The sequence below is a fragment of the Myotis yumanensis genome, unplaced genomic scaffold (genome assembly GCF_028538775.1).
Source record: "Myotis yumanensis isolate MYYU_CA2020_CCGP unplaced genomic scaffold, mMyoYum1.0.hap1 SCAF_18, whole genome shotgun sequence".
Taxonomy (NCBI): domain Eukaryota; kingdom Metazoa; phylum Chordata; class Mammalia; order Chiroptera; family Vespertilionidae; genus Myotis; species Myotis yumanensis.
This window is the reverse complement of record NW_027223769.1, coordinates 8,322,868-8,349,159: the sequence shown is the minus strand read 5'-3', so window position 1 is coordinate 8,349,159 and position 26,292 is coordinate 8,322,868. Positions and strand designations below refer to the sequence as shown.

Below are 26,292 nucleotides of genomic sequence, written 5' to 3'. Positions count from 1 at the left end.
AGTGGAATGGTTGAGTGCTCTGGAGGGTGCCTGGGGTCACATCCAACTCACCTTTAAGTGCTTTAACCCGAGGCAAAGAAATGGGACTTTATTTTCCCAAGGAAGGGTTATTGAGTGCCTACTGTGTGCCAGGCTGTGTTTGAGGAACTGGAGATACAGCCCTGAACAAATATCCCCTAAGTTGTAGGATTGTGGGACCAAAGGGGCTCATGAAAACCACTTAAAACGGTGCCACACCAAATTAAAAAGCAGTCACTGTGAGCTGGTTTATTACTATTACACAGACACAAGTGTGTTTTAAAGAAGAGCCCCCAGGCACCCCACCTCAGAGGAGCTACTAGCTCCTCCCCATCAAACCTCCCCCCCTCAGATGGGGGCTTCCTCAGGCCAGCTCGGAGGTGGGCCTAGGGACTTCCTCCAAGAAGTTGGGCCCCTTTTGGATGGGGAAGGGCAGTAGGGAGGGTCCCTTCCAGGTTGGGGTGCCATGGGCTACACAGGAACAGACACAGGTCAGGCTAGGACTCTTGCTCGCTCAGGTGTTTTGGTGACTGTCCAGACAGTCCCATGAGTCTTGCCCCAACCTGTCTGTGGTAGAGGCAGGGATGACTTGAAGACAGCAGTCCCTTTAATAGTAGAGTTCCTGGTCCCACCAACCTGGGAGAGAAAACAAAGACTCAGTGCTGAGGGGAGAGGGGTCAGGAGGTAGGGCCAGGGTCTCAGAGGTTGTGGCAGTTTGATTTGGAGGTCAAGTGTGAAGGCCAAAGGTCGGACAGCTGCTCTGAGAACATTTGAGCCCCCAACCCCCAAATCTCCAGTCTCCACACTCACTCCCTGGGCAACATCGAACTCCAAGTTTCCGGAGCTCATCATAGACGAAGATGAGGAGGCCAAAGGGCATGGGGACCAGCCACCACTGGAACCTGAAAGCACAGGGGAGATGACAAGGTGAGGGCCATCCCCAGTCTGTGTCCCACATGCCCATCCCTCTGCTCACACCTCATGACCCCTCACCGAATGGGCATGAAGTTGAAGATGTTGGGCATTCCCGGGCAGTAGCACAGGAAGCAGCCGATGCAGATCTGGAACACGATGGCCAGCACCAGGATCTTGTTCCTGCGGGTGGCACAGGGTAGAACAGGCTCAGACTGCTGGACTCAGGACAATGCCTTTAGGAACTGGGGGTCAGATAAGGTACTGGGTCAGAGCAGGTCAGATGCCATTAGCAGCAGGGAGATGTTCTAAACATTTAACACCGGAGTGGTCTGCCCCTCCGCAACAGTGCTGGTCTATCGGCATCATCCCTTTAGTTGATGAAACATGGAGGGGCCAGTTGAAAGGCACATGGTGGGAGCTACTGACCAGCTATCGATAAGGAATATTAGCACCTGGCACATCTGTACATTCGGTGTTGGTGTTCGCTGACTGCAGTAAGCCCTGGTCAGGACCTGATGGAAGTTGGGGCTAGGGCTTGAGGACAGGGCTGGGGACACCTGAAGAAGCCCTGCTGGAAGGCAGAGAGGCGGCGTGTCTTCCGAATGAGAACATCAGCGATCTGGCACATCTCGATGCTGATGAAGAACACGGTGTAGCAAGTGTACTGCTGGTACAGGCGCTGCCCAAATGTCTGGAACGGGGAACAAAAGCAGCCTGAGCCCAAAGGGAGAGCCTCTGCAGCCAGCCTGGTATTCAGGGACCCTTAACTGCCCTTTCCCCTGCATCAGAGCCTTGGAAAGGAGAGGCACAGGATCTGCTAGGTTTGTAGGACCCACAGTGTGAGGCGCAGAAACGGTCTAGCAGAGCTTGGTGTCAGTGCGTGGGTAGGCGACAGGTCATCCAATTGCTTTCATAATGAAAGAGGGAAGGGAGAATTTCCTGGCACCCGAAATAAGGGACCTAGGGAAAAGGAATTGGAATCCCACGGCAGGATTTGCAAAGACCTGTGATTCCAGGGCCCAGGCAGATGGCAAATATAAGTGAAGTGGACCAGGTAGGCCTATGGGGAACAGCACTTAAAGGGGCAGTCACTATTCAGTTCATTTCTTCAATATAACTTTTTAATACCAGCTCATTGTGTGGGGAACACTTCCTATGCTGCAGGTACCAAGTGTTTCACATGTTTTATCTCATTTAATCCAATATTCCCATGAGGTAGATTGGTGGTACTCAAACTTCAGTGTGCACCAGAACCCCGGAAGGGCTGATTAAAACAGATTCCAGGCCTGCCCCCAAAGTTTCCGACCCCAGACGTCTGAGGTAGGAGCTGATCATTTGCATTTCAAATAAGTTCCTATGGATGTGAGGGCGATCTGGCTGCGACATCTGTTACCCCATTGATCGCCAGGGTTGATTCGGCTGATCTGGCTGGCTAGGCGGGTGTCCCCCTCCTCCCTCACCGATCCATGTGCGTCCCTCCCGAAGCTGCGCGCTCGGTGGAAGAGGACGACCTTCCCCCCCAGGAGAGGACCGGTCTCCGGTCAAGGGTATACGAGTAGCTGCGCTCCCCTGCTAGAACCTTCAAATAAGTTCCTATGTGATGCTGATTCTGATGCTGATGCTGATGGTCTAGGAGCCACACTGAACATCACTGAGGTAGACATCAGTGTTCTCTCCACTTTAGAGGTGAGAAAATGGGCACAGTGAGTCAAAGCAACTTGCCCCGGGTTATACCACAGTGAGGAACATGGCATACTATATGAATCCAACGCAGCCTGGCTCCTACGGTCTACATTCTAACCATGGCAGTAAATGTTTAAGGGAAATAACCTGATCTGTAACTCCACAGGACAAGCTAAACACACCTGCCAATCAGGTCTGACCTCTGTGCTCCAGACCTTCATTAAAGTCAGCCACAAATGCATATACTCTGTGTTAGTGCTACAGGAAAAGTAACAGAATAGGGGCCTGGTTCCACACCTGAGATGATGTGTTACTGTCAGGTCAGGGAGAGGACCATCTGCAGCTGGTATCATCAGAAGCAAGAGTTTAGAGCAAGATACAGTAAAGAAAGGCCCTCTGCCCCAGAACTGGCAGGGAGTCGGTGTCCGGGATGCTCTGGCTGAGCTCAGTTTGCATGTGTACCACACACTAGATTGGTAGCATTGGAAATAAGGAAGTCATGGGACTCACCCACTCCTGGCCATAGCTGTCCTGCAGATCTTGTAGGTGGTGGTTCTCCCATTGTGGCCGCAGCCCCACGCACAGCAGTGGGAACCAGCCCTCCTGGGCCATGGCCGTGAAGTAGTCAGTGAAGCCAGCAAATGACTGGATGGCACCTGGGAGGGGCAGGGAGACAGATGGAAACACAGAGACAGATACATGGAGTCAGGGACACAGAGAGATAGGGACACAGAAATGATGACATGAGAATGACAGGAGCAGACATGGTGAGACAGACACACAGAGACAAGGCCCCAGGAGATTGACAAGGACACTAAAGACAGCACAGAGAGTGACAGAGACACCAGAGAACTCAAAATTGCCAGAAGAAGGCAACAACTCAGAGACAGGATCATAGAGAACAGAGGCAGAGAAGGGACACAGGGGATAATAGAAACCATAATGTACAGATAAAACTCAGAATGACAGACCCAGGATCAAATGCAGACACCAAAATCCAGAACAAGCCAGAGCCTCAGTTAGAGACCCCAAGGCAGGTGAGCAGCCCTGCAGGAGAGCCCCAGGCTTCCCAGCCCCATGGGTAACTCACCGATCTGGAAGTAGGAGTAGGCAGCCAGAGGCTCGTTGACTAATCGGTCACGCTTCGGGTTCCGTGGCCGCAGATGCATGATGTCACTCTCAGCCTTCTCATAAGCCAGGGACACAGATGGGAACTGTCCAGAAGCAGAAGCAACCTGGGTTAAGGGTTTTCCTGGGCCCCAGTCCCCTACTCTCTGGAGCTCTCCTCCCCTTTGCCGGTGAGCAGGGATAGGACAGGTTAGGAGGTAAGACCTGCAGTGACTACACAGCCACACCTGCCTGAACAGCCTAGGTCCAGCTGGCCCCTGTCAGGATTGTTGGCATATCTACTTCACATCTGTGTCCACATATGTCCTGCTGTCCGTCTCTATCAGAACATCTGCATTTGTCTACATTGTTGCATAGTCTCTCCCCATTTCTGTCTCTATCTCCTCCCTTGCTGCTGCCTCCTCCTTCTCTGTCTCTGTTTTTTACTCTGGGGTACTCTAGTCTTGGGCCTCTCTCTTTTCTTCTCTTACTTTGTTTCTTTGTCCCCGTCTCTGATATCTTTCTCTGTGACTGTGTCTCTGCTTTTGTGACTCTGTGTCCCTGCTTCTATGTCTGTCACTATCTTTGTATCCAGGGGTGGGGAATGTCCGGCCCGTGGCCATATGAGGCCCACAAAATCATTTGGTCTGGCCCTGCCAAGGCAACCTTATGCAGGACTCAAAATCCAATAAGTCTAGGAACTTTTTTCATAGCAACATAACTTATATTAAGTAAATTATATTAAGCAAATGATGTTGTAAATATCCAAATGGATCTTGGCAGGAAAAAAACTTGCTCCACCCCATATATGTGTGACTACAGAGTGGCAGCAGGGTGTACTGATCAAGAGCACAGGCTCTGGGGCATCTGACTGCCTGGACTCATATTCCTGCTGTGCCACTTATTAGCTGTGTAACCTGGGGCAAGTTACTCAACCTACCTATGCCCAATGAGCTCATCAGTAAAACAAGGGTGATAAATAAAGCCCATGTCATAGAGTGGCTATGAGGACAAAGGTAAATTAATGTGTGCCTGGTCCAGACTAGGCACTATGTAAGTTGTTGAATAAACATGTCAATATGGCCAGCCTCTGGCTACATTTGTGGCTCTTTCATATCTGTCTGCCTGAGTCTATCTGATGGTATTTATTTGCCCATACCTATTGAGAGATGTCTGTCTATGATCCAAGTTTAGCCAGACATCTGTATCTGTTAATACTTTTGTTTATCTGAGTATCTGTATCTGAGTCCATGTGTGTCCATGGGTTATGTCCATGGGTTTTGTCCATACCTACCTAAGCATTTACCTGTGTGTAGTTCTGTCTGTGTCTACCTTCCTGCCTGTCTATCTCCAAGAGTGAATGTGGTGGTCTCTGCCCATCATGTCTAACTATGGGCATACGTCTATGGCCATGTGTGGGAGGAGGCATGGGGCTATAGACTCACAATGTCAGTGCAGAGTTCTATGAAGAGGATAGTGATGCACCCAAGGGGCAAGGGCACACTGACAGTGATGTAAATGAGGTACGGCGTCAGTTCAGGGATGTTCTTGGTCAATGTATAAGCGATGGACTTCTTCAGATTGTCGAAGATCAGTCGGCCTATGGGAGTACAGTAGGCACCTCAGCCTCCTCAAAGAACACTTCCTCCTGTGCCCACACTGCCTGCCCCTATCTCTGACCCAGCCCGGACCCTGCTCCACGCCTGTCACAATGGAGGCAAAGTTGTCATCCAGCAGGATCATGTCGGCTGCATTTTTGGCAGCATCTGAGCCAGCAATGCCCATGGCCACACCAATGTCTGCCTTCTTCAGGGCTGGGGAGTCATTGACACCATCCCCTGTCACAGCCACGATTGCACCCTGCAGGGAATGGGTGGAAGTGGGCAGGTGGTCAGTGAAAGGCCAGCCCAGGGCCAGCCCAGCCCTTCTGCCCACCTCCATCAGCAAGGTCGCACCAGTCGCTGGCAGCTCTCCACAATCACTAGCTTCTGCTGGGGACTCGTACGAGCAAACACCATCTCAGGGTGGGTGCGCAGCACCTCAACCAGCTCTGATGGGTCCATGTCCTTCAGCTGCATGCCATTGATCACGCAGGCACGGGCATCCCTGGGGAGGAAGGTGGGAGGGCATCACTGGGCCCTCAGTCCGGGTAGGGCATGGGAAGATCCATGGGAAGGCTGAAGGGGGCTTACTTCCGATTAACCTGCTCTACAGGCACACGGAGACGAGCAGCGATGTCCTCCACTGTCTCACTGCCTTCAGAGATGATGCCCACACTGGCCGCAATAGCCTTGGCTGTGATGGGGTGGTCACCTGTCACCATAATCACCTGTGGGAAGGACCAGCAGACCCTTGACTCCTTCATATCAGCCCATTCTTGCTGTCTTTCCTGGTGATATAATCATTCATTTATTCAACCAATTGTGACCACCTGCTATGTGCCTTGGAAGTAGCAGAGACAAAACAGACAAAAATCCCTGTCTTCATGGAGTTGACATTCTGGTGTAAGAGACAGAACATTTTTTAATTAGAAATGAATGATATAGCATGTTAAAAGGAGGGGGAATTAAACTGGGCAAAGAGGATAGCAAGTGTTGGGTGAAAAATAAAAGGGGGGGTGGTTCAATTTTAAGTGTGTCCAGAGAAAGCCTGTCAAGAAGGTGACATTTGAGCAGACACCTGAAAGAGGTGAGAGTTGGCCACATAGAAATCTGGGGGGAAGAGTGTTCCTGGCAAAGGAAACAGCCAGTGCAAAATGATAGAGGTGAGAACATGCCTGAACTATTGGAGGAACAACAGGCAGGCCAAGATGACTGGAGAGGAGTGAACAAGAGGTAGAGAACTAAGGAATGGGCTTCGAAAAGTAACTGTGCTCAGGTCTACAGGGTCTTCCAGACCATGGGAAAGACTTGGGGGTGATGCTTGCTCAGCATTGGCTCTCCTGCCCTTGATTTGTCTTTGGAGAATCACTCCTCCCCCCAGCTTCTAGTTGAGGTCTCTGGCCAAGGTATTCTATCCCCCAGCCACAGTGACTGCTCAGGGATGAACATGTGACCCAGTCTAGTGCAACTGCAAAAGAGGCACAGAAAGAGTGGGCGGCTAAACAGGTAAGTTGGAGCTGCTGGGGGATGGTCATGTTTGTCTACCAAAATGGAGGGACTGCTTGAGAATAAAGCCAGCAGAGAGAAAAGCAGAGCTGGCACATGAAGGCAAATTCCTAATGACACTGAACGCTTGCATGCAGCTATATCTGAAGCTTCATTCCCCAGAACTTTTAGTTTCATGAACCAATATATTCCCTTTTTGATTCAAGCTATTTTCAGATAACACAGGGTTCCTCGTCCCCAAATACTGCCATCTTCTGTTCTTGCCCCTGCCTGGTCCTTTCCCAAGTGGCATACCCGAATGCCTGCTGTGCGGCACTTGAGCACAGCATCAGGGACAGTGGCCCGGGGCGGGTCTATCATGGACACAAGTCCCGCAAAGCACAGACCACTGGTTGGAAAGTTCATGGCCTCCACGTCGAAGGCATAGCCAGGCGGGTAGTCCTTCTCACTCAGGTAGAGCTGGCAGAAGCCTGATCAGAAAATAGGAAAAGTCAGAGAAAGAGTCCTGAGTGGACTCTTTGCTAGCAAGGCCAGGCCCCTTGCACCAAGCACCCATGATGCCTGACCCTGTGCTGCACCCTTCATTCACATTATCTGAATCCATTCTCACACCCACCCTGTGAGCCTACTAGGATCCTCCTCTTGCAGATGAAAAAACAGGCTTAGATCGGGGACAATTCCTGCCAGTCATTGCACAGTAAGTGAAATGAAAACTCCAGAATTAGACCACAAGTCTGTGCCTTCCAGGGCCGAGGAAGGTTAGGAAAGTTTAAGGAGTCAGAACAGAATTGGGGGAGGTCAGAGGTCAGGACAAGGATTGGGGAAAGTCTTGAGCTGAGGCAGGGATTGGGGAAGGTCAAAGGGTCAAGAGGAGGACTCTGAAAGGTGGAGGTGAAAGCAAAGGCCGATCATCAATTGGGGCAAGAGCTAGGAAAACCAATGGGTCAAAGGTCAGGTCAGGATAGGGAAGGTCCAAGTGAAGACAGGTCTGGAGAGGCTGAGACAAGGTAGGAATTGGGCACAGGCAGAGATCAGGAGTGAAATAGGGGAAAACAAAGGTGAGTGTGTAGACTGGGGCAGGTCAGCAGTCAGGAAAGGGCAGGGAGGATTGGCCTCACTCTGTGCTAGCTTCTTGAACACCGGTTTCCCCCTCACTACCCCGCCCTGGCCATCTCACCCAGCACACGTTCGCCCAGGCCTCCCAGGCTGAGGTAGGCCGTCTGGAAGGCCTCACGCCATTGCTCGTCCAGGGGCAGCTCCTGGCCCTTGATGAGGATGGAGCTACAGCGCTCCAGCACGCGCTCAGGGGCGCCCTTCATCACCAACACGTGCCGTGGGTCCCGCGGGTCCTCCAGGGTGTGGATGGACAGCTGCAGGCGATCAGTGGTTGGTGTAGTGGGCCGAGTGGAGAGGGAAGGGGGCGGGGCTGACCGAAGAGCCTTAGGGTGACTAGGCAGTGATGGGGAAACTATGACACGCGTGTCAGAGGTGACACGCGAACTCATTTTTTTGGTTGATTTTTCTTTGTTAACTGGCATTTAAATATATAAAATAAATATCAAAAATATAAGTCTTTGTTTTACTATGGTTGCAAATATCAAAAAATTTCTATATGTGACACGGCACCAGAGTTAAGTTAGGGTTTTTCAAAATGCTGACACGCCGAGCTCAAAAGGTTCCCCATCGCTGACTGGTAGGGGCTGGGCAGGTCCTCGCTAGAGGCCGAGGTTTGGGGAGGGGCCTGGGTGCCGGGAATGGACTGATTGAGCGCCGGAGTTGGTCCAGCACCTGGCGGAGTCCTGACAGCAGAGAGCAGGCGAAGAGCCCGCGGCTAAGGGCTGGGCGTGGCCTGGCCATAGGTGGGCTTTGGAGGTGGGCGAGAAGGGAGCCGGGCGAGAAGGGAGCCGGGCGAGAAGGGAGCCGGGCGAGAAGGGAGCCGGGCGAGAAGGGAGCCGGGCGAGAAGGGAGCCGGGCGAGAGGGAGGAGACAGCGAAGCCCGGCCGCAGACCAGCCCCGAATGTGGGTGGAGACTACAGTGAGCCGGGCTTGCTGTGGGCGGGCTGGCAGTGGGGGCCGGCCAGGGCGGGCTCGCACCTGGAACTTGTTGGTGGAGTTGAAGGGGATCTCGCAGACTTTGGGGAAGCGTTCTCGGTAGCCCATGGCGTTGCCCAGCGTCAGCTCCGAGAACTTCAGCAGCGCCGTCTCTGATGCGTCCCCGATCACGATGCGCTGGGAGGGGAGGGCGTCAGGTGCGCGCCGGGCTGTCCCAGGCTCCCGGCTCCCGTTATCCCTCAAATCCCCCGGCTCTCACCTTTGGCACGGGCACCGCGTCCTGGCCTGACTTGAAGGCAGCTCGGTTGCACAGGGTGAGCACACGGCACAGTGCCCGCCATGTCTCCGAGGACTGGTCAAACGTCTGCCCTGGAGGACAGACGTCCAGGCTGGGGCCGCGAGGCAACTACACCAGACTGCACCAGACACAGAGCGGCGGCTCTCCCACATCACAACCGAACCCCCTCCCCCAATTTAGGACAGGATTCCCCTCTCCAGACCTGTGTGGGACCCAAACCCTCCCTCATACCCCAAGACGGAGCCCTCTCTTCAGACCCAGTGTGGAGTCTCCCATGAGAGTCCCCTGAGACTCCATACCAGGCCCCGCCCTGGACTCTGGGCCCATCTGGATGGAGTTCCTCTCCATGAATGCATAGCCCTCCCAGGTTCTCTTCAGTAACCTCCGAGCTCCCATTTAAGCCTCCCTCCTGCTCCAGGCCCTGTCTCTTCGCACTCCCAAACCTGACTGGTCTTCCGTGGTGTCAGCTGAGTGGATGTGGTTGTCGAACCACAGATGGGACACAGTCATGCGGTTCTGAGTGAGGGTCCCCGTCTTGTCAGAGCAGATCACTGACGTGGAGCCCAGTGTCTCCACTGCTTCCAGGTTCTTGACTACACAGTTCTTGCTGGCCAGCCTCTTGGCTGTCAGAGACAGGCAGACCTGGGCGAAGGTGAGAAAAGCCACCTGGAGACCAGTCTTTGCTTCCAGGCTCACTTCCCTCCTCTTGGCATTGGGGAACCCTTACCCCAGCCACAGTACTGATTATGCAGCATTCCCCCACAAAACCCAGGCTTTCTCTTGCCTACACCCTTTTGTTCAACCTGTGCTTCCTACTTGGGATGCCTCCCTAATTCACCCAGATAAACAGAGCCAGGCCCCTCTGTAAGCTGCCCTAGCCGAGGTTCTGTAAGTTCACTTATCAACACAATTAAAATGAGAAATGTGGCCAGTGTGGTTCAGAGCATTGGCCTGTGCACTGGAGGGTCACAGGTTCAATTCACAGTCAAGAGCATGCACCTGGGATGCAGGTTCGATCCCCAGCAGCAGTCAGTGCGGGAGGCAACCAATCGACACATCAATGTTTCTCTCTCTCTCTCTTCCTCTTTCTCCCCCCAACCCCCATATCTCTCTCCCCTTCCTTCCACTCTCTCTAAAGCAATGGAAAAAATATATACTCAGATGAGGATTAACAAATCAACAAAATAAGAAAATGAACATTCCCTCAGACTCCTCTGAACTGACTGTTGAAGGTTGTCCACACCCTCAAGCCTCAGCCTCCTTCAGTCAAGGACCCTGCCTTTTCATCTCTGAGTCCTTAGCATGTGGCACAGGACATGGCCCACAGAAGCCTCAGGAATGTTTGCTGACTGGATGGATAGGTGGAGGGATGGGGGGTGGGAGGGAAAGATGGATGATGAGAAGGTGGGTGGGAGGATGGGAGGTGAATAAATAGATAGACAGATAGGAAGATGGGAGATGGTGGAGGGAAGCCTGGATGAATGGACAGATGGACCGCCCTTCTGCCTCCCCAACTCACCGTGACAGTGGCCAGCAGCCCCTCCGGTACATAGGCTACCACAATGGCCATGAAAAAGACCATGGCCCGCAGGAAGGTGTAGCCAATGCACATGGCCACCACAAAAAATGTGGCACCAAAGAGGATGGCTAAGCCTGCAATGATGTCCACAAAATGCTCAATCTCGATAGCGATGGGTGTTTTCTCATTTTCTACTCCAGAAGCCAGTGATGCGATGCGCCCGATGATGGTACGGTCACCCGTGTTCACCACCAGGCCCTGTGCTGTGCCTGCAGTGGGGCCAAGAGGGTGACTCAGGGCTGGGAGGGCAGCAGTGGGGCATGCACAGCAGCGTGAACTGAAGGAGGGGGCTGTGATGTAAGGCAGTGGAGGCAGTGTGACCTGGGAAGAGAGTAGCAGTAACAGGAGCTAGAGAGGTAGTACGACTTAAAGAGGTGGCGGTCATGTGAAATGGGAGGCAGTGTGTCTCAGAAGGTAGCAAAGAAGGGCAATGGAGGTAGGGATAGGGAGTGCTGAGGCAACGTGGTCAGCTGGGTGGGCAGGCAAGGGCCTCACGGACCCTCAAGGCACATGGTGGAGAAGAAGGCGATGTTGCGGGTCTCCAGTGGGCTCTCGTGTGTACACTCAGGGGACCGGGTCTGTGGCTCCGACTCTCCCGTCAGCGAGGAGTTGTCCACCTTGCAGCCCTGGGCTTGGAGGATGCGAATGTCGGCGGGCACTCGGTCCCCACCTTTCATCTCCACCAGGTCACCCACCACAAGCTGATCTGCGTTGATCTGGAACTTGTCCCCATCTCGGATCACAGTTGCTTGCTGTGGGGCAGGGGCACCAGAGTTGTGGATAACAGGTGAGGTTGGAAGTTGCTGAGTGCAATGGAGTTGTGGGGAGGTGAACAGGGGGTGAGGTGAGGACCTATAGGGACAGATGGAGGCCAAGGGCAAAGGGCAGGCTGGACCTAAAGGGAGGGGCCACACAGATGCCAGGAGCCTGCCTGCGCTGGTGTGGAGTCTCTGGAATCTGAAGTGGTGGAGGGCTGTGGGACCCACCTGGGGCACAAGGTTCTTGAAGCTGGCGATGATGTTGGTGCTCTTAAATTCCTGATAGTAGCCGAAGCAGCCGGTGACCACAACCACAGCAATGAGAGCCAGTGCCAAGTACAGCTGGGGGCGGAGGTGAGGGAGTCAGCTTATGAGTAGAGGCTGGAAGCTCCCTGTACAAGGCCACCGATCTGTACCCTGGTCCCCTGGTGTTCTTAGGGTCACTTCCACCAGGATTTTCCCCACCTACTAGGAACCCTTATGCACTATTCCCTGTGGCTTTTGTCTCCTATCCTCATATTCCTCATATCCACCTTAAACGGCCCCAAATTCCCATTGTCTTGTGTATCCCATATTCTCTGGCCCCTGGATCCTAGGTCTCTCATGTCCCCATAGCCTATGACTTGTGCTCCATGTCACCAAGTACCTTGGTCATATGGGTCCCCTTTTCCTGTGTTCTCCAATCTCGCATTCCACATGTCCTCTGCCATGTGTCTCCTCACACTCCCAACAGCCTATATTTCCTGTGCTCCACGTTTCCTATTCTGTTTTCATAATCTGCCTGGCATCACCTGTGTCCCCTGGGCACAATAGTTCCTGTGCCCCCGTGTCCCGTTTCCATGTGTCTGTGTGCTGTCAGTCTTCTGCTTCATATTCCGTGAACTTCACGATCAAAAGTCTCAGGTTCCAAATTCCAAGTTTCTATGTCCAGTGTCTTCCATGTCTATGTAATTCTGAGTCCCCATCCTATGTCACATTCAATGTCACATGTCCCTAAATCTCCATGTCTCTTGTTCTGACCCCTGTCATATATCTAATGTCCTCTTGTCCTCCATCTCGATAGTCTCTGTGTCTGTGTTTCCCTGTCTGATGTCTTATGACTCTCCATATACTGTGTCTTGAGTCTTTTGTCCCTTATTCCCAATGTCCCCTGTGCCCTCTGTCCTTGATCTGTCCCATGTCCTCCATTTCCCCAGCCCCAACTCTTAAGTATTGCATTTCTTTGCCTTTGTATCCCCACCTACGTCCTCCACATCTGAGACACATTATCTGCTGTGTCTCCTGTGATCTTGGGTCTGTCGATCCCCACCTCCATGAGCATGTCTTGGAGCTGCATTTCTGTGTCTCTGCATCCCCACCCTATGTCCCTGGTGTCCTGAGTCTCATGCTTAATGTTCTCTGTCCTCCAGGACCCCGTGTCCAGTGTCTGTCCCCTTAGTACCCGACACTCACATTGTCGTCAGTGGTGAGGTCACCCTCACTGGCTTGGATGCCAAAGGCAATGAGGCAGATGGCAGCAGCCACCCACATGAGGCACTGCAGACCGCCTGCCAACTGCCGTGCGAACTTGACGTACTCTGGGGTACCCTTTGGTGGCCGCAGCGCGTTGGGCCCATCCCGCAGCAGCAGCTCCGCAGCCAAGCTGGCAGACAGGCCCTGGGGACAGGGTGGGGTGGCAGTGGCTGCTAAGGGCTTTCCTCTTCCCATACACTCTTCTGTCTCTCCTTCCCGTTTCCCTCCCTCTGCTTCCCCATCTGCCTTGTGCCTCTTTCTTCTTTCTTTCTTTCTTTCTTTCTTTCTTTCTTTCTTTCTTTCTTTCTTTCTTTCTTTCTTTCTTTCTTTCCTTCTTCCTTCCTTCCTTCCTTCCTTCCTTCCTTCCTTCCTTCCTTCCTTCCTTTCTTTCTTTCTTTCTTTCTTTCTTTCTTTCTTTCTTTCTTCTTTCTTTCTTTCCTTCTTTCTCTATCTTTGTCTCTGTTCCTGTCCCTTTCCCCTTCCACACTTTATGTCTCTCTCTCTCTCTCAACTTTCTGTCTCTGTATTCCTGTTGCCTCTACCCTGTTTCTCTTTCTTGCCCATCTCTCTGCCTCTTTCTTTGTTGCTCTTTATCTGCTTCTTTTCTCTCCTCTCCTCTCCTCCTCTCTCTCCCTCTCTCTCTCTCTCTCTCTCTATCTCATGCATTTTCCCTTTTTCTCTCTCTTCACCATTACCCATCTCTTCACCCACTCCTCCCTCTGCCCCCAGCTCACCTTAGTCGCACTGGTCTGATATTTCTGTTCCAGCTCCGCTACTGACAGCTGGTGGTCATTCTGTGTGGTGGGGGCAGGACATTCACTGTCCAGCTCTCACTGGCCCTTACCCCAGCCCCCTACCCAGCCCTTCAGCCCCATGCTCACAATCTCCATCTCCTTCTTCATGTTCTCCAGCTTCTCCTTTCTCTTGCCCCCTCCACTGCCTGCCTTCTTGCTCAGCTTGGCTGCCATGTCCCCATCAGGGCCAGGACCCAGCTCTACTGAGTACAACTCGTATTTCTCCTGGGGGCAGGCAGGGGGAGAGGGGAGGCATCAGATCCCACCAGAACCCTGCCTCCAACCTCCAACCCTCCCCACCCCCAACCCCTGGCCCCAGACCCCACTCACTGCCTTTCCCATGATTTCCAGTTCAGCTGCCCTCCTTTGCCAATACAGAGCCTGGATCTGGACCAGCCCAGATATACCCAGGGAAGGAGGAGGTGGGGCAGGACTGCCTGATTACAGCTGATTACAGGGCTCCTTGGGGTGACCTCTAGGCCTGGGCAGCTCAGGCATTCCTTACTGGGCTGCCCAACCTGCCCAGACCTCATCACAACCTGCCACTGAGGTCAGGGAATGAATAGGAATATCCATAGCAACAAGAAAATAGCAAACATATATTCCAGGAATTGTACTGAGTGCTTTTGTGTGCTAACTTAACCTCACAACAACCCTTTGAAGTGAGAACTGTTTTTACTTTGCCTTATACATGGGGAAACTGAGGCACAAAGGGGTGAAGTCACATTCTCATGGTACCCAAGATAGGATGTGAAAGAGCCAGAACTCAGAATCAAATAGGTTGGTTGCAGAGTGTCCATTTTTAGAACATACTGCTTGTGCCACACCTGGAGGGGGAGGGTGCTCCCAACAGTCACTACACTGGCTGTCCTTTAGGGAGTACTTACTGTGTGGGGGGCTTCCCCCAGGTGCTTTGTGCAAATGTTTCATTAGCTCCTCTTTACAGCCCTATAAAGTTATGTTCCATTGTACAAATGAGGAAACTGAGGCACAGAGAGGTTAAGAACTTTGGCCTAAGGTTGTAACAAGTATCAGGAACAGGATTCCAGCCCACGTGGGACCCTGGAGCCTGGTTTTCATAAGGGATCAGCAATGGAAAACCCAAAACTTCACAACTGCAGTGCAAAGTATGCCCAGGCACTACACACATGTAACCTCATGGATCCTTGCAATAAAGCCCTGTGAAGATGCCACTATTATTCCCATTGTGCAGAGAGGGAAACTGAGGCTCAGAGACGTTCGAGGAGGATTCCTAGGGGTACTCCACACATCCAGCTTTAGCCATCACACCTTTCAATCATTACCTTGTCTCCACCCCAACTTGCCCAGATGGGGAAACGAAGGGTCCTGGATTGATGTTGTACTTGGTGCTTGGTGCTTGGTGCCAGGTGTAGGTCTGGGGACTTCCAATCCCCCAGGCAGGGACCTCTGTGGGCACCAATGAGAGGCTGGACTGGTTGCCTGGTGGGTCCTTGATATCTCATGCTTGGGCCTCAGGGGTGGACGTATCTCCAGGGGCAAGTGTGCCTTTATCTGATAAGGTAATTGCTTTGGTGATGTCCTTCTCCTCTGGGGCAGGTCACATAAGAAAGTCAAAGCTGTTAAGCAGTCCCAGCTCCTTCCCATACCCGCCCCCACAAGCTGATGATCCCCAATCTGCCACAGGAAACCCCAAAAGAGAGGCAGATCACAGTCACATTGACTGCCCCTTACAATGTGTCCACTTGCCCACTGGCATTCATCTCTCCGGGACACACATGTAAAATAGTTTGTGTCATTCCCCTGCTTACAACCCTCCAGAGGCTTTCCTGTTCTCTCAGAATAAACACCACAATCATTCCTATGAGATCTGGCTCCAGCTCACCTCTCCTGGCTCAGTGGCCTCCTTGCTGCACTTATAAGAGACCATGGTCATTCCTGCCCCAGGGCCTTTGCACCTGCAGCTTTTTCTGCCTGCTACTCTTCCTTGGATATCTGCATGGCTCTTTCTCACCTACAGCTCTCAGCTCAAATGCCATCTCTTCAGAGACTCCTTACTTGTATATTGCACTCCCATCAGGCTCCATCCACTCGCCCCGCTTAATTCACACCCCTTATCCCAACATGATATTGTATTGTATTTTTATTTGTTTGGTGACGACCTTGTTGTACTAGAAGGAAGACTAGGCCTAGGTTGTGTTTGCTGATATCTACATAACACCTGGAACATTCCCTGGACACACAAATATTTCTGAACGTTGAGCAGGATCCATCTCACCCGGGGGTTGGGAATGTTCATAAACAAACCTGGTGCACAGGGAAGGCCCTTGGAATCTTCTCAGGTGCCCCTCCTGTCTCCAGCCCTGCCACCCTGGCCCCCCAGCCCACTACCCCCAAAGTGCCCAGAATCTGAGGCAGATATGGGGTTGTGTCTGCGCAGATTAGGGAACCCAATGACCTATGTCACAGATGCAGAGACTGAGGCACTATTAAGAGAAGTGAGCTTGAAACCCCTGCAGGCAGACAGGGCAGGGGTCCAGTGGAAAACAAAGGCAGGTGGAACATACGCAGGGGCAGACATGGCAGTTTGAGCAGCCTACCCACAGGAACCAAACAAGCAGAAATCTTAAAATGTTTCTGGGCTCAAAGCGGGAGGCATGGGAAAACAAGGGAGGGCCTGTAGCAACAAGCTCTACGAACACATAGAAACAGAAAGTTCCGCACAGGAACAGAGAAAGCACACACAGAAACAGGGAACGTTCAGGTCCGTTGCTGGGCAAGAACAATTGAGGGAATCAATCAGGTGATGACACAGGTAGATATAGAGCAGGCTTGTGGCCAATATATGCCCCTGGACTACAAGGCTTTAACGGGCAGCCCATTACTGGGTCCTCCTCCCCTTGCGGGGAGTCTGAATCTGCTTATAATAAATTTTCCACACTTTTGCTTAAATCTTCTGGTCCGTGTAGCTCATTCTTCGGCGTCATGAGACACGACCCCGGGAAAACACCTGGGCTCACCATTCCAGCCATCACTACCATACCACTGGCAGCACATGGCTGACCTGTGATATTGTGCAAACCTTTGTCAAAACTCAAAGACCGTCCTTCTCTGGTCTCTGCCTCATTTGTTTTATTTCTCACTTATTAGTTTTATTATTTTATGTTAATTTCCAATTTTTTATTTCAAACCTATAAGTTACAGGAATATTAACCTTCACCTAAATTTAATGATTTTACCACATTTGTACTATAAGGTAGATAGATAAGTAGATAGATAGATAAATAGATAGATAGATAGATAGATAGATAGATATAGATAGATAGATATAGATATATTTTTAAGTTTTGGTTGAATCATTTGAGAGTAAGTTGGAGACAGGATGCTTATCCACAAATACTCAGGCATGTATCTCCTGTGAATTAGGACACTCTCTTGCATAACCACAGTTCACTGACTAAATTCAGAAATTAACACTGATGTGACATTATTAACTAATTTAGAGAATTTATTTGAATTTCCCATTTTCCCACTCATGTCCTTTTCTTGGTCCAGGATCTAATCCAGGACTACACTGCACATTAGTTGTCACGCCTCTGAGTCTCCTTCAATCTGTGACATTTTCTCAGTCTTTCCTGTCTTTTATGACCTTGACATTTTGAAAGAGCGTCGGTTATTATGTAGAATTCCCTCAGTTGGGTTTTGCCGATGGTTCCTCATGATGAGATTCAGGTTGTGCACTTTTGGTCAGAACATATGGTGATGTGTGCCCTTCACAGAGCATTTTGTCAGGACAAACCTCATTTTTGATTCCGGAAGAAGGTGGACATTTGAGGTTCTCAAGAGTCTTTAGGGAATGACCACAGGGCTATTCTATGATGTCTTTATTTTCTATTGAAATAGAACTTTTCTATTGTCACAGCCACTCTGGCACTCACTGTGCTGATGATTAAAGTAATGAAACAGCCACTGCCTGAGCCCCCAGACCTCCCACACCCAACCGCCTCCAGGGGCAGCCCAACCTTCTCCAGCCCCAAGGCCTGTCCACTCTGACCGGTCAATGCCCACCCCGTTGATGGTTAAATATTTTTACCAGCCCCTTTGACTGCACGGCCTTCCAATGCTATCAAGTTCTGTGTCTTTGGGAGGGGGTGGGGGTTCTTTACTTGTGCATTTATTCTTTCATTATGTGCCCAAGCAATTCAAGCCGTGTCTGGGGATGGACACAGGCTGTTACCCACAGGCAGAATCTGGGTAAAGCGAGGGGTGTGCCAACATCTTTGGCACCCCGAAGCAGACCCCAGGTGGGCAGTGCCATGCCGTCTCAGGCTGATGGGCAACTCCCAACATGACCTGGGGTCATTCTCACAAGAATGTCACAAGTGTGACATGACCATTTAGCACGGTGCTGCACGATTTCTCTGAGGCTGCGCGCATGGATCATTAAAGACTTTTGAGAACAACAAACAGCCAGAATTTTAAAAACATTCTCTTTTTCCTGAGAAAGACAGAGCAGAGAACATACTATTAAATGGTGACTTACTAGTATTGAGTAAGTTTTAAGGGGAATTTGAACGAGTCTCCTGGAATCCTAATCAAACACACTTTAAGGATTTAGCCCTATGAGGCCCGATGCTATGTTGCCCTTTCATGCTTTAGGACTCAGCGCTCACCCTCCTCCCAGCCCCAGCCCCAACCCCTGCCTTCCATTTTCCAAAAATAGCTTGTCACGACCTTGGCCATGCAGTTTCCTCTCTCTGAACATTCCCCCCCCCCCCACCCCCACCCCCCCGCCCCAGCTGTTCCTCCCCCATCCAGCTGTTCCTCCTCTTTCCTGTTATAGTGCAGATGCTTCTTCAGGAAACCTGGGACCACCCACCTGGCTGGGGCACGTACCTCCCCTGGGCTGTCACAGACCCCAGGCTTCCACATCCCAGCTCTGACCACTCCCTGGCCACTCGCCTGTCACTATTGGGTGACATTTCATCCTCCCCCTGGACTCATGAGGACAGGATCCAGAATGTCTGGGCCCCAACCTTGCCCTGCACGGCCCAGCCCAGCCCAGGCTGTCCTCAGGGAGTATTTGCTAAGTGAAAGTGACTTTGGGTATGTGTTGGCCTCTCTGATAAGATAGTGGAATTAGCAATGCCCTTCACCTCCTGGTCAGGTCGCTCTCCACCCCACGCCCAGACCTTGGGAAGACTGAAGCTAGGGGCTGGGCAGGCAGGGCCCGACTCCCTCATCTATAAGCTAGCACAGGAGCAGGCAGAGGGAACAAGTGGGGGTCAAGGTCTGGCCCCAGCCTAGCTAAGCTGGCAGCCAAATCCCCTGTGTCCTGCTCCTCTCCCACTTTTGTCCAGATGTGGGAAGGTCAACTATCCTCACAAAATTGCCAGACTGTCCTTATCCAGGATCTTAAAGTTATATCCAGAATGCAACCTTCTCTCCCTTTTCCTTGGTCCCTCCTCTGGTTCAACCTCTCCTCATGGATAGCATAGCTGCCTCCTCCCTGGGCTCCAGCTCTGGTTCCCATCCCCACAGTTTGCTCCTCACACACAGACAGAGGGAGCTTGTGAACCCCAAGATCAGGTCAGGGCCCTCCAGGCTCAAAGCCTCCCCAGGGGCACCTCACTCCTGGTAAAAGCCAAGGCCCCGCATTCTCGCCTAAGCTCTTAGTGACTTGCCCTGTTGCCTCCCTGACCTTACTTCCCAATCTCCACCTGACCTGCTCCATTCCAGCCACAATGGCTCCCTGCTATGCCCCAGACACAGCAAACAGACTCCTGCCTCCTGGCTTTTGCATTTGCTGTTTCCTCTCCTTGGAATGTTCTTCCCCCAGACTCCTTTTTGTTTGTTTGTTTGGGGGTCTTTTGTTGTTGTTGATGTTAATCCTCACCTGAGGTTATTTTCCCATTGATTTTTAGAGAGAGTGAAAGGGAGGAAGGGGCTGAGATACACCAGCCAGGGCTTCCCCCAGATATCTTCATGGCTCCCTTTGACCCTTCATCAGGTCTTTACACAAAGGTTGCTTTCCCAGTGAGACTTCCTTGCCGAGTTAAAATTGTAGGCTGCAGTCTCCCTCCAGCCCTCTCCACCTCCTTTACCTTCTCCACTTTCCCCCCATAGTACTTACCACCCTCTGACATACTATTATTTTTTCCCATTGGGTTGCGTGTGTATTTTCTGAATCCCCAAGAGTATGGACTCCATGAGGGCAGGGATTTTGTGTGATTTTTTTTTTTTTTTGGAGGGTTTGTTTTTTGGTCTGACATGTCCGTAGTACCTAAAATGGCAAATAGTAGGCACTTAATGGACTTCCATTGACTGGATAAGTCTCAAGGTCCCTGGGATAGTTAGCACATACAGCAGTTGTCATGGCCACAAACACTAAGATGGACCAGGGTTCTGCCTTGGGATGATGTTCTTTGTCCAACACAGCCCCAACATAAATAGAGGGACAGGCACAATGACAGGAAGCCGGTAATAACAGCTGACCCTTGTTAGAACTCCCTGTGCCCAGCAGTGTTCCGTGCTTTATATGTATGAGCATGTTTTGTCCTCACAATAACTTCATTAAAAAGGTACTGTTTTATTGTTGCTGTTGTTGTTTTTTAATTGATTTCAGAGAGGAAGAGAAAGGGAGAGAGAGAGAGAGAAACATCATGATGAAAATCATTGACCAGCTGCCTCCTGCACGGCCCCGACTGGGGATCGAGCCTGCAACCCAGGAATGTGCCCTTGACTGGAATTGAACTCGGGACCCTTCAGTCCACAGGCCAACGCTCTACCCACTGAGCCAAACCGGCTAGGGTGGTACTGTTTTTATTCCTATTTGACTATGAAGAAACTGAAGTGCAGCCTGGCCAGCGTGGCTCAATGGTTGAGCATCGACCTATGAACCAGGAGGTCACGGTTCAATTCCTGGTCAGAGCACATGCTCAGGCTGTGAGCTCGATTCCCAGTGGGAGGCATGCAGGAGATAGCCAGCTGGTCAATGATTCTCTCTCAGCATTGATGTTCCTATTTCTCTCTCCCTCTCCCTTACTCTCTGAAATCAATAAAAATATACTTAAAAGAAAAAAAAAATAAAACAGGTGCAGAGAAGTTAAATGACTTGCCCAAGGTCACACAGCTAATAAGTGGCAGAGCCAGGATTGGAACCAAGGCAGCCTGCTGGAGAGCCCTCACAGACCTTTGAATACACTGAATCACACCAGGCACCATTTGACAACAGGCCTCTCGTTAAAGTTACCCTTCATTTAATTATTTACTGAATGCTTATTGAGCAGATATTATGTGCGAAGCTTTTTGCTGAGCACTGGAGTTTTCAGTGAGCAAAACAGTCATGGTCCTATCCATAGTGCTTGCACGCTGAGGGGAGAGGCGAGCAGGACCAAGTGATCAGAGATCCTGAACACAGCTGAGGGCTGGCAGGTCATTGCTCTGGATCCTTGTTTGCTTTGCTTACATTTCTCCCCTTAGGAATGCTAGCACCACTTCATTTCTTTATCCCCCCCCCCAAAAAAATATTTATATTAATTAACCGACACACCAATAGTATATATTTTTACTATACTTTTTGGCTGAAAACTCCCTACTCATTTTATACTGCTTGTAGCATCTAGCAGTGTTTTTCAAGAGGGTACATTATTTTTTTATTGGGGTGACACTGGTTAATAAAATTATGTCACTTCACACTTGTCAGAATGCTATCATCAATAAATCAACAAACAAGTGTTGGCGAGAATGTGAAGAAAGGGGAAGCATCATGCACTGTGGGTGGGAATGCAGACTGGTGCAGCCACTGTGGAAAGCAGTGTGAAGTTTTCTCAAACAATTACAAATGTAACTGCCTTATTACCCAGAGATTCCACTTCTGAGAATATATCTCAAGAAACTAGAAACACCAATCAGAAAGAATATATGTTCCCCTATATTCATAGCAGCACAATTTACAGTAGCTAAGGTTTGGAAACAGCCTAAGTGCCCATCAGCAGATGAGTGGATTAAAAAGCTGTGGTACATTTACACAATGGAATACTATGCTGCTGTAAAAAAAGAAAGAACTCTTACCATTTCAACAGCATGGATGGACCTGGAGAGCATTATGCCAAGAGAAATAAGCCAGTCGAGAAAGATAAATATCACATGATCATTCCACTCACTTGTGGGATATAATGCACAACATAAACTGATGAACAAAAACAGATCCAGAGACATAGGAGCATCAAACAGACCATCAAACCTCAGAGGGAAGGCAGGGGAAGGTGGGAGGAGTGGGTAAGAAATCAACCAAAGGACTTGTATGCATGCATATAAGCATAACCAATGGACACAGACAGTAGAGGGGTGAGGGCATGTGCTGGGGGGTGGGGGTGGCTGGGGAGAGGTCAGTGGAAGAAAAAAGAAGACATATGTAATACTTTCAAATATAAAGAATTTATATTTTAAAAAAGAGAGAAATACCAGGAAAGTTTTTTGTTTGTTTGTTTTTTAATAATTCTTTATTGTTGAAAGTATTACATATGTCCCTCAAGAAAGTTTTTTACTAAATACACCTACTTTCTGACTTCTGTCGTTTGTGTGTGTTTACACAACGTGGGTGTGCTGGGGAGTATGTTCTGTTGATTGCACTGTTATTTCTGCTCTGGACCCAGGCCTTTATAGGCGTGTGTTTGCCAGATTAATGTAGACAACAGAATGGGGCAGAACAATCTTGTTCAAATTGACCCTATTCCCATCTGAACTATTATATATGTATCTCTTATAATTCACTTACTTTTTAAAACAAATAAGTTGCTCTCAAAAGGAAACCTTAAAGCACTGAGGAATGGGGGGCGCGGGGGGGGGGTATCTTTTGCTATTAACAGAAAATAAGCATAAAAATAAATATAGGGAAAACAAAACTACTAAATTATAGCCCCTTTCATCTGGCTGTTCTCCCTGCTCTCCCGCTGCCCACCACAGTGTCAACCATGAGATCTATTTTGTTTATACCTTGAAATATCCATGGGTCCCAAGGTTTAGTTCTCAGCTCTCCTTTCATTTCACGGTATTTAGCACCCCTGGGCCATCTCCTTACAACCCACCTATTGCAAGTTCATAGGGGAGTGATAATGAAGTATCAAGTCCTCACAAGTATGGTTGCTTTGAAGCATGAATCCAGGTCTCACTGTGAGGAGTCCCTTGCCTAGAGAGTACAGAATTCTAACCGTGGAATCAACCTCTCCATAGTATGGTTAGGACTAGTTATGATCAGGTTTAGCTACAAATAACAAAAACACAGAATTACAGTAGATCAGCACCGAGGCCAACCCATAGCTAATGGCCTAACCCAGAAAATGAATGAGAACAGAGCTGGGTCCCTGGTCTGCTGGGAGCCCCCTGCCTCAAGACTTGTTCTGTGACAGAAAAGATTTCCTTTTGGTTTAAGCTGGTTTGAGACCCTTTTCTTGCAACTAAGAGCTTCCTAATGAACATAGACAGACTCCTGGGAGAAAATTTCTGGTGAAAGTATCTGAACGTTTTTAAGGCCCTTGATAAATATCACCATCAGTTTGAAAAAAAAGTTTTACTAGTAGGCACTTTTAGTCCTATGTAACAAACAGAAACATCAGAATTTAGGAATGAGTGGTGAGGCTGGGATTAGGACCAAATTTTTACACCAATTTTATTCTGCCAGTCATTTAAACTCATATATTTAGCTTTGCACTCAGTTTTGTTTTTACCCAGGTCACTAATAATTTATGCCCTTCATTTCTGAATAACTTTCTTTATATTATTTCTTTCATAATTTCCTGTGCTTCTCTCTCTTTTCTCTTTCTGTAACTTCTATTCCTCCTGTGATGATATCCACATGTTCTTAGCTTTTTCCTACCACTGTCCTTCTTGTTCCATTTTCTGGGAGATATTTTCAACTCCATTTCCCAAAAACTCTTGAAATTTTTATTTCTACTTTCATATTTCTCATTCCAATGAGGTATTTCTTGTTTTCTGTGTATTCCATTTTATGACCTTCTATTCTTTTTTTAAAAATATATATTTTTTTATTGATTTCAGAGAGAAGGAGAGAGGGAGAGAGAGATAGAAACATCAATGATGAGAGAGAATCATTGATCGGCTGCCCCCTGCACACCCCCTACTGGGGATCTACCCCACAACCTGGGCATGTGCCCTTAACCCGAATCGAACCTGGGACCCTTCAGTTCACAGGCTGATGCTCTATCCACTGAGCCAAACCGACTAGGGCTGGCCTCCTGTTTTTTATTCATGGATACTATATCATCTCTTCCTCTTTGAAGATATATTTTCCTTTTTAAAAAAGACCCTTTTCTGCCCTCTGCATCATACATTTTCATATTCATTTGCTCTTTTAGTTCTTCCTTTGCTTCCTTTGAATTTCTTTGTTTAGGACTCTGTGCTTTATATATTAGGGATTTTCATAAATTACTTTTTCATATTTAAAAATTTTTTTAATATATATATTTTTAAATTTTACAGAGAGGAAAGGAGAGGGAGAGGGAGATAGAAACATCAATTGGCTGCCTCCTGCACGTCCCCTACTGGGGATTGAGCCCGCAGCCCGGGCCTGTGCCCTGACCAGGAATCCAACTGGTGACCTCCTGGTGCATGAGACTGCACTAAACCAATTGAGCCACACCAGCCAGGTTTATTTTTTTCAGATTTTAAAGGGCATAAAATGTTGCCTGGAAAGCTTTGTGTATATGTTAGGAAGTTAGTAAGTTTAATTAAACTAAGCTTTCCTGTAGTTTCATCAGGTAGTTTTTTGTCTGTCTGTGGCAGACCTCCAAAATGTCAGTGCTGGTAGGTGTTTTTCCCAGGTTGGCTGGTTTCCCCAGATAGGAATACTCCAATTTGCCACCAGGGGATACAAGCCTGGTCCCCCAAATCCTTGAAGGGGTGGGAGTAGGGAGGATAGGGAAGGATGCTAGGGAGCTCACCACTGATTATATCAATAGTCTCTTACTCCCTGAGGTCAGGTGATACTTCTGCCTCCCCCAAGCTAACTGACCCCTGTCCCCAAGGCCTGATCCGGGCTGGCTCGGCCTCTCCAGTCCAGTCTCTAGCCTTCTCTCTGTGTAGGGTGAAAAGTATTCTGGCTCTGTTGGGTGGGGCAGGTGATCTGGGGAATCTAATTGCCCACTTTCAAGATTTTCCATCTGTGTTCCAGTTTTCACCACTGATCCCCATGCCTGCTCCACATTTAGTCCCAGAGCAGAACTTGGGCTGTGCCATTCCTGAGCCTCTCAAGGACACTTTTCTTCCTGCTGACCTCCTGCTTTGTGGCCTCAAACACCAGCTTTGTCCAGAGTGCTTAATCAACTGTAGCTCAAGTCTCAGTTCTCTGGCTCCCCAAATTTTACAAGCATTTCTTGTCCTCTTTGGTTCTCTTTGTCTTCATGGGTTTATGCCTTTTAAAAAATCCTTTACTGCTATTTGTGTTCAACATGCCATATATAGTCAGAACTCATTCCTTTTATTTCCAACTAGAGGCCCAGTGCACGAAATTTATGCACAGGGGCAGGGGTCCCTTAGTCCGGCCTGCACCCTCTCCAATCTGGGACCCCTCGGGGGATGTCCAACTGCCTCTTGCAATCTGGGATCGCTGGCTCCTAACCGCTCGCCTGCCTACCTGCCTGATCGCCCCTAACTGCTCCCCTACCAGCCTGATCGCCCCTAACCGCCTCTGCCTTGCTCCGCACCCAGAACCCAGGATTCCCTCCTCTGGCTGGCCGCAGGCACTCAGGGCCCGGGGCCAGTTTTGCCGGGGCTGACTGCAGCCACAGGGGACCTTGGGCAGGCGGCTTTGCCCGGGCCGCAGCTGCAGGCGCTGGTGCCCAGGACCGCAGGGTGGGCAGCTTGTCCCTCTCCAGGGCTGCAGGCACAGGTGCAGCTGCTGGCACCTGGGACCACATGGTGGGCGGCTTGTCCCTCTCCCAGGCCACAGGCACAGATACAGCCGCTGGCGCCTGAGACCGCGGGGCTGGTGGCTTGTCCCTCTCTCGGGCTGCAGCCGCAGGTGCAGGCCCTGGATCCTGGGACTGTGGGGCGGGTGGCTTGTTCCTCTCCTGGGCCGCAGCCCCAGCCGCTAGCACCAGGGACCATGGGGCATGCGGCTTGTCCCTCTCCCGGGCCACAGCCTCGCTGGTCCCCATTCCTCTCTCACGAGCTCATTTGTGCCTGGCTGGTCCCCATTCTTCTCTCCCCAGTGTTGAGTGTCTGAGCATTTATGGTGTGATGGCATGAGGGTGTGATGACCATTTGCATATTAGTTCTTTATTATATAGGACTAGTGGCTTGGTGCACGAAATTCATACACTTGAGGGTGGGAGTGGTCCCCCAGCCTGGCCTGTGTCCTCTCACAGTGTAGGAGCCCCACGATCGATCACCCTAACGAGGTAGACCTTGCCCACCCATCCGGGGCTCCTCAATGGATTGCCCAAAGAGGTAGGCCACAGCTCGAGGTTCA

General features: G+C 50.2%; 1 protein-coding gene across 1 annotated transcript; it reads right to left on the bottom strand.

Annotated features, from left to right (window-relative positions):
• Positions 1-241: 241 nt before the first annotated feature.
• Positions 242-14,245, bottom strand: ATP4A (ATPase H+/K+ transporting subunit alpha). Its single transcript, XM_070397948.1, has 22 exons — positions 14,154-14,245; positions 13,911-14,048; positions 13,764-13,823; positions 12,970-13,173; positions 11,746-11,859; positions 11,259-11,511; positions 10,700-10,968; positions 9,624-9,822; positions 9,142-9,251; positions 8,925-9,059; positions 8,008-8,200; positions 7,125-7,300; positions 5,916-6,052; positions 5,679-5,829; positions 5,415-5,583; positions 5,169-5,323; positions 3,707-3,830; positions 3,127-3,272; positions 1,491-1,624; positions 1,012-1,113; positions 829-920; positions 242-654 (listed from the first exon to the last, which is right to left on the bottom strand). The coding sequence occupies exons 1-22, from the start codon at positions 14,163-14,165 to the stop codon at positions 626-628; spliced, it is 3,102 nt and encodes a 1,033-aa protein (XP_070254049.1). The 5' UTR covers positions 14,166-14,245; the 3' UTR covers positions 242-625.
• Positions 14,246-26,292: the final 12,047 nt, after the last annotated feature.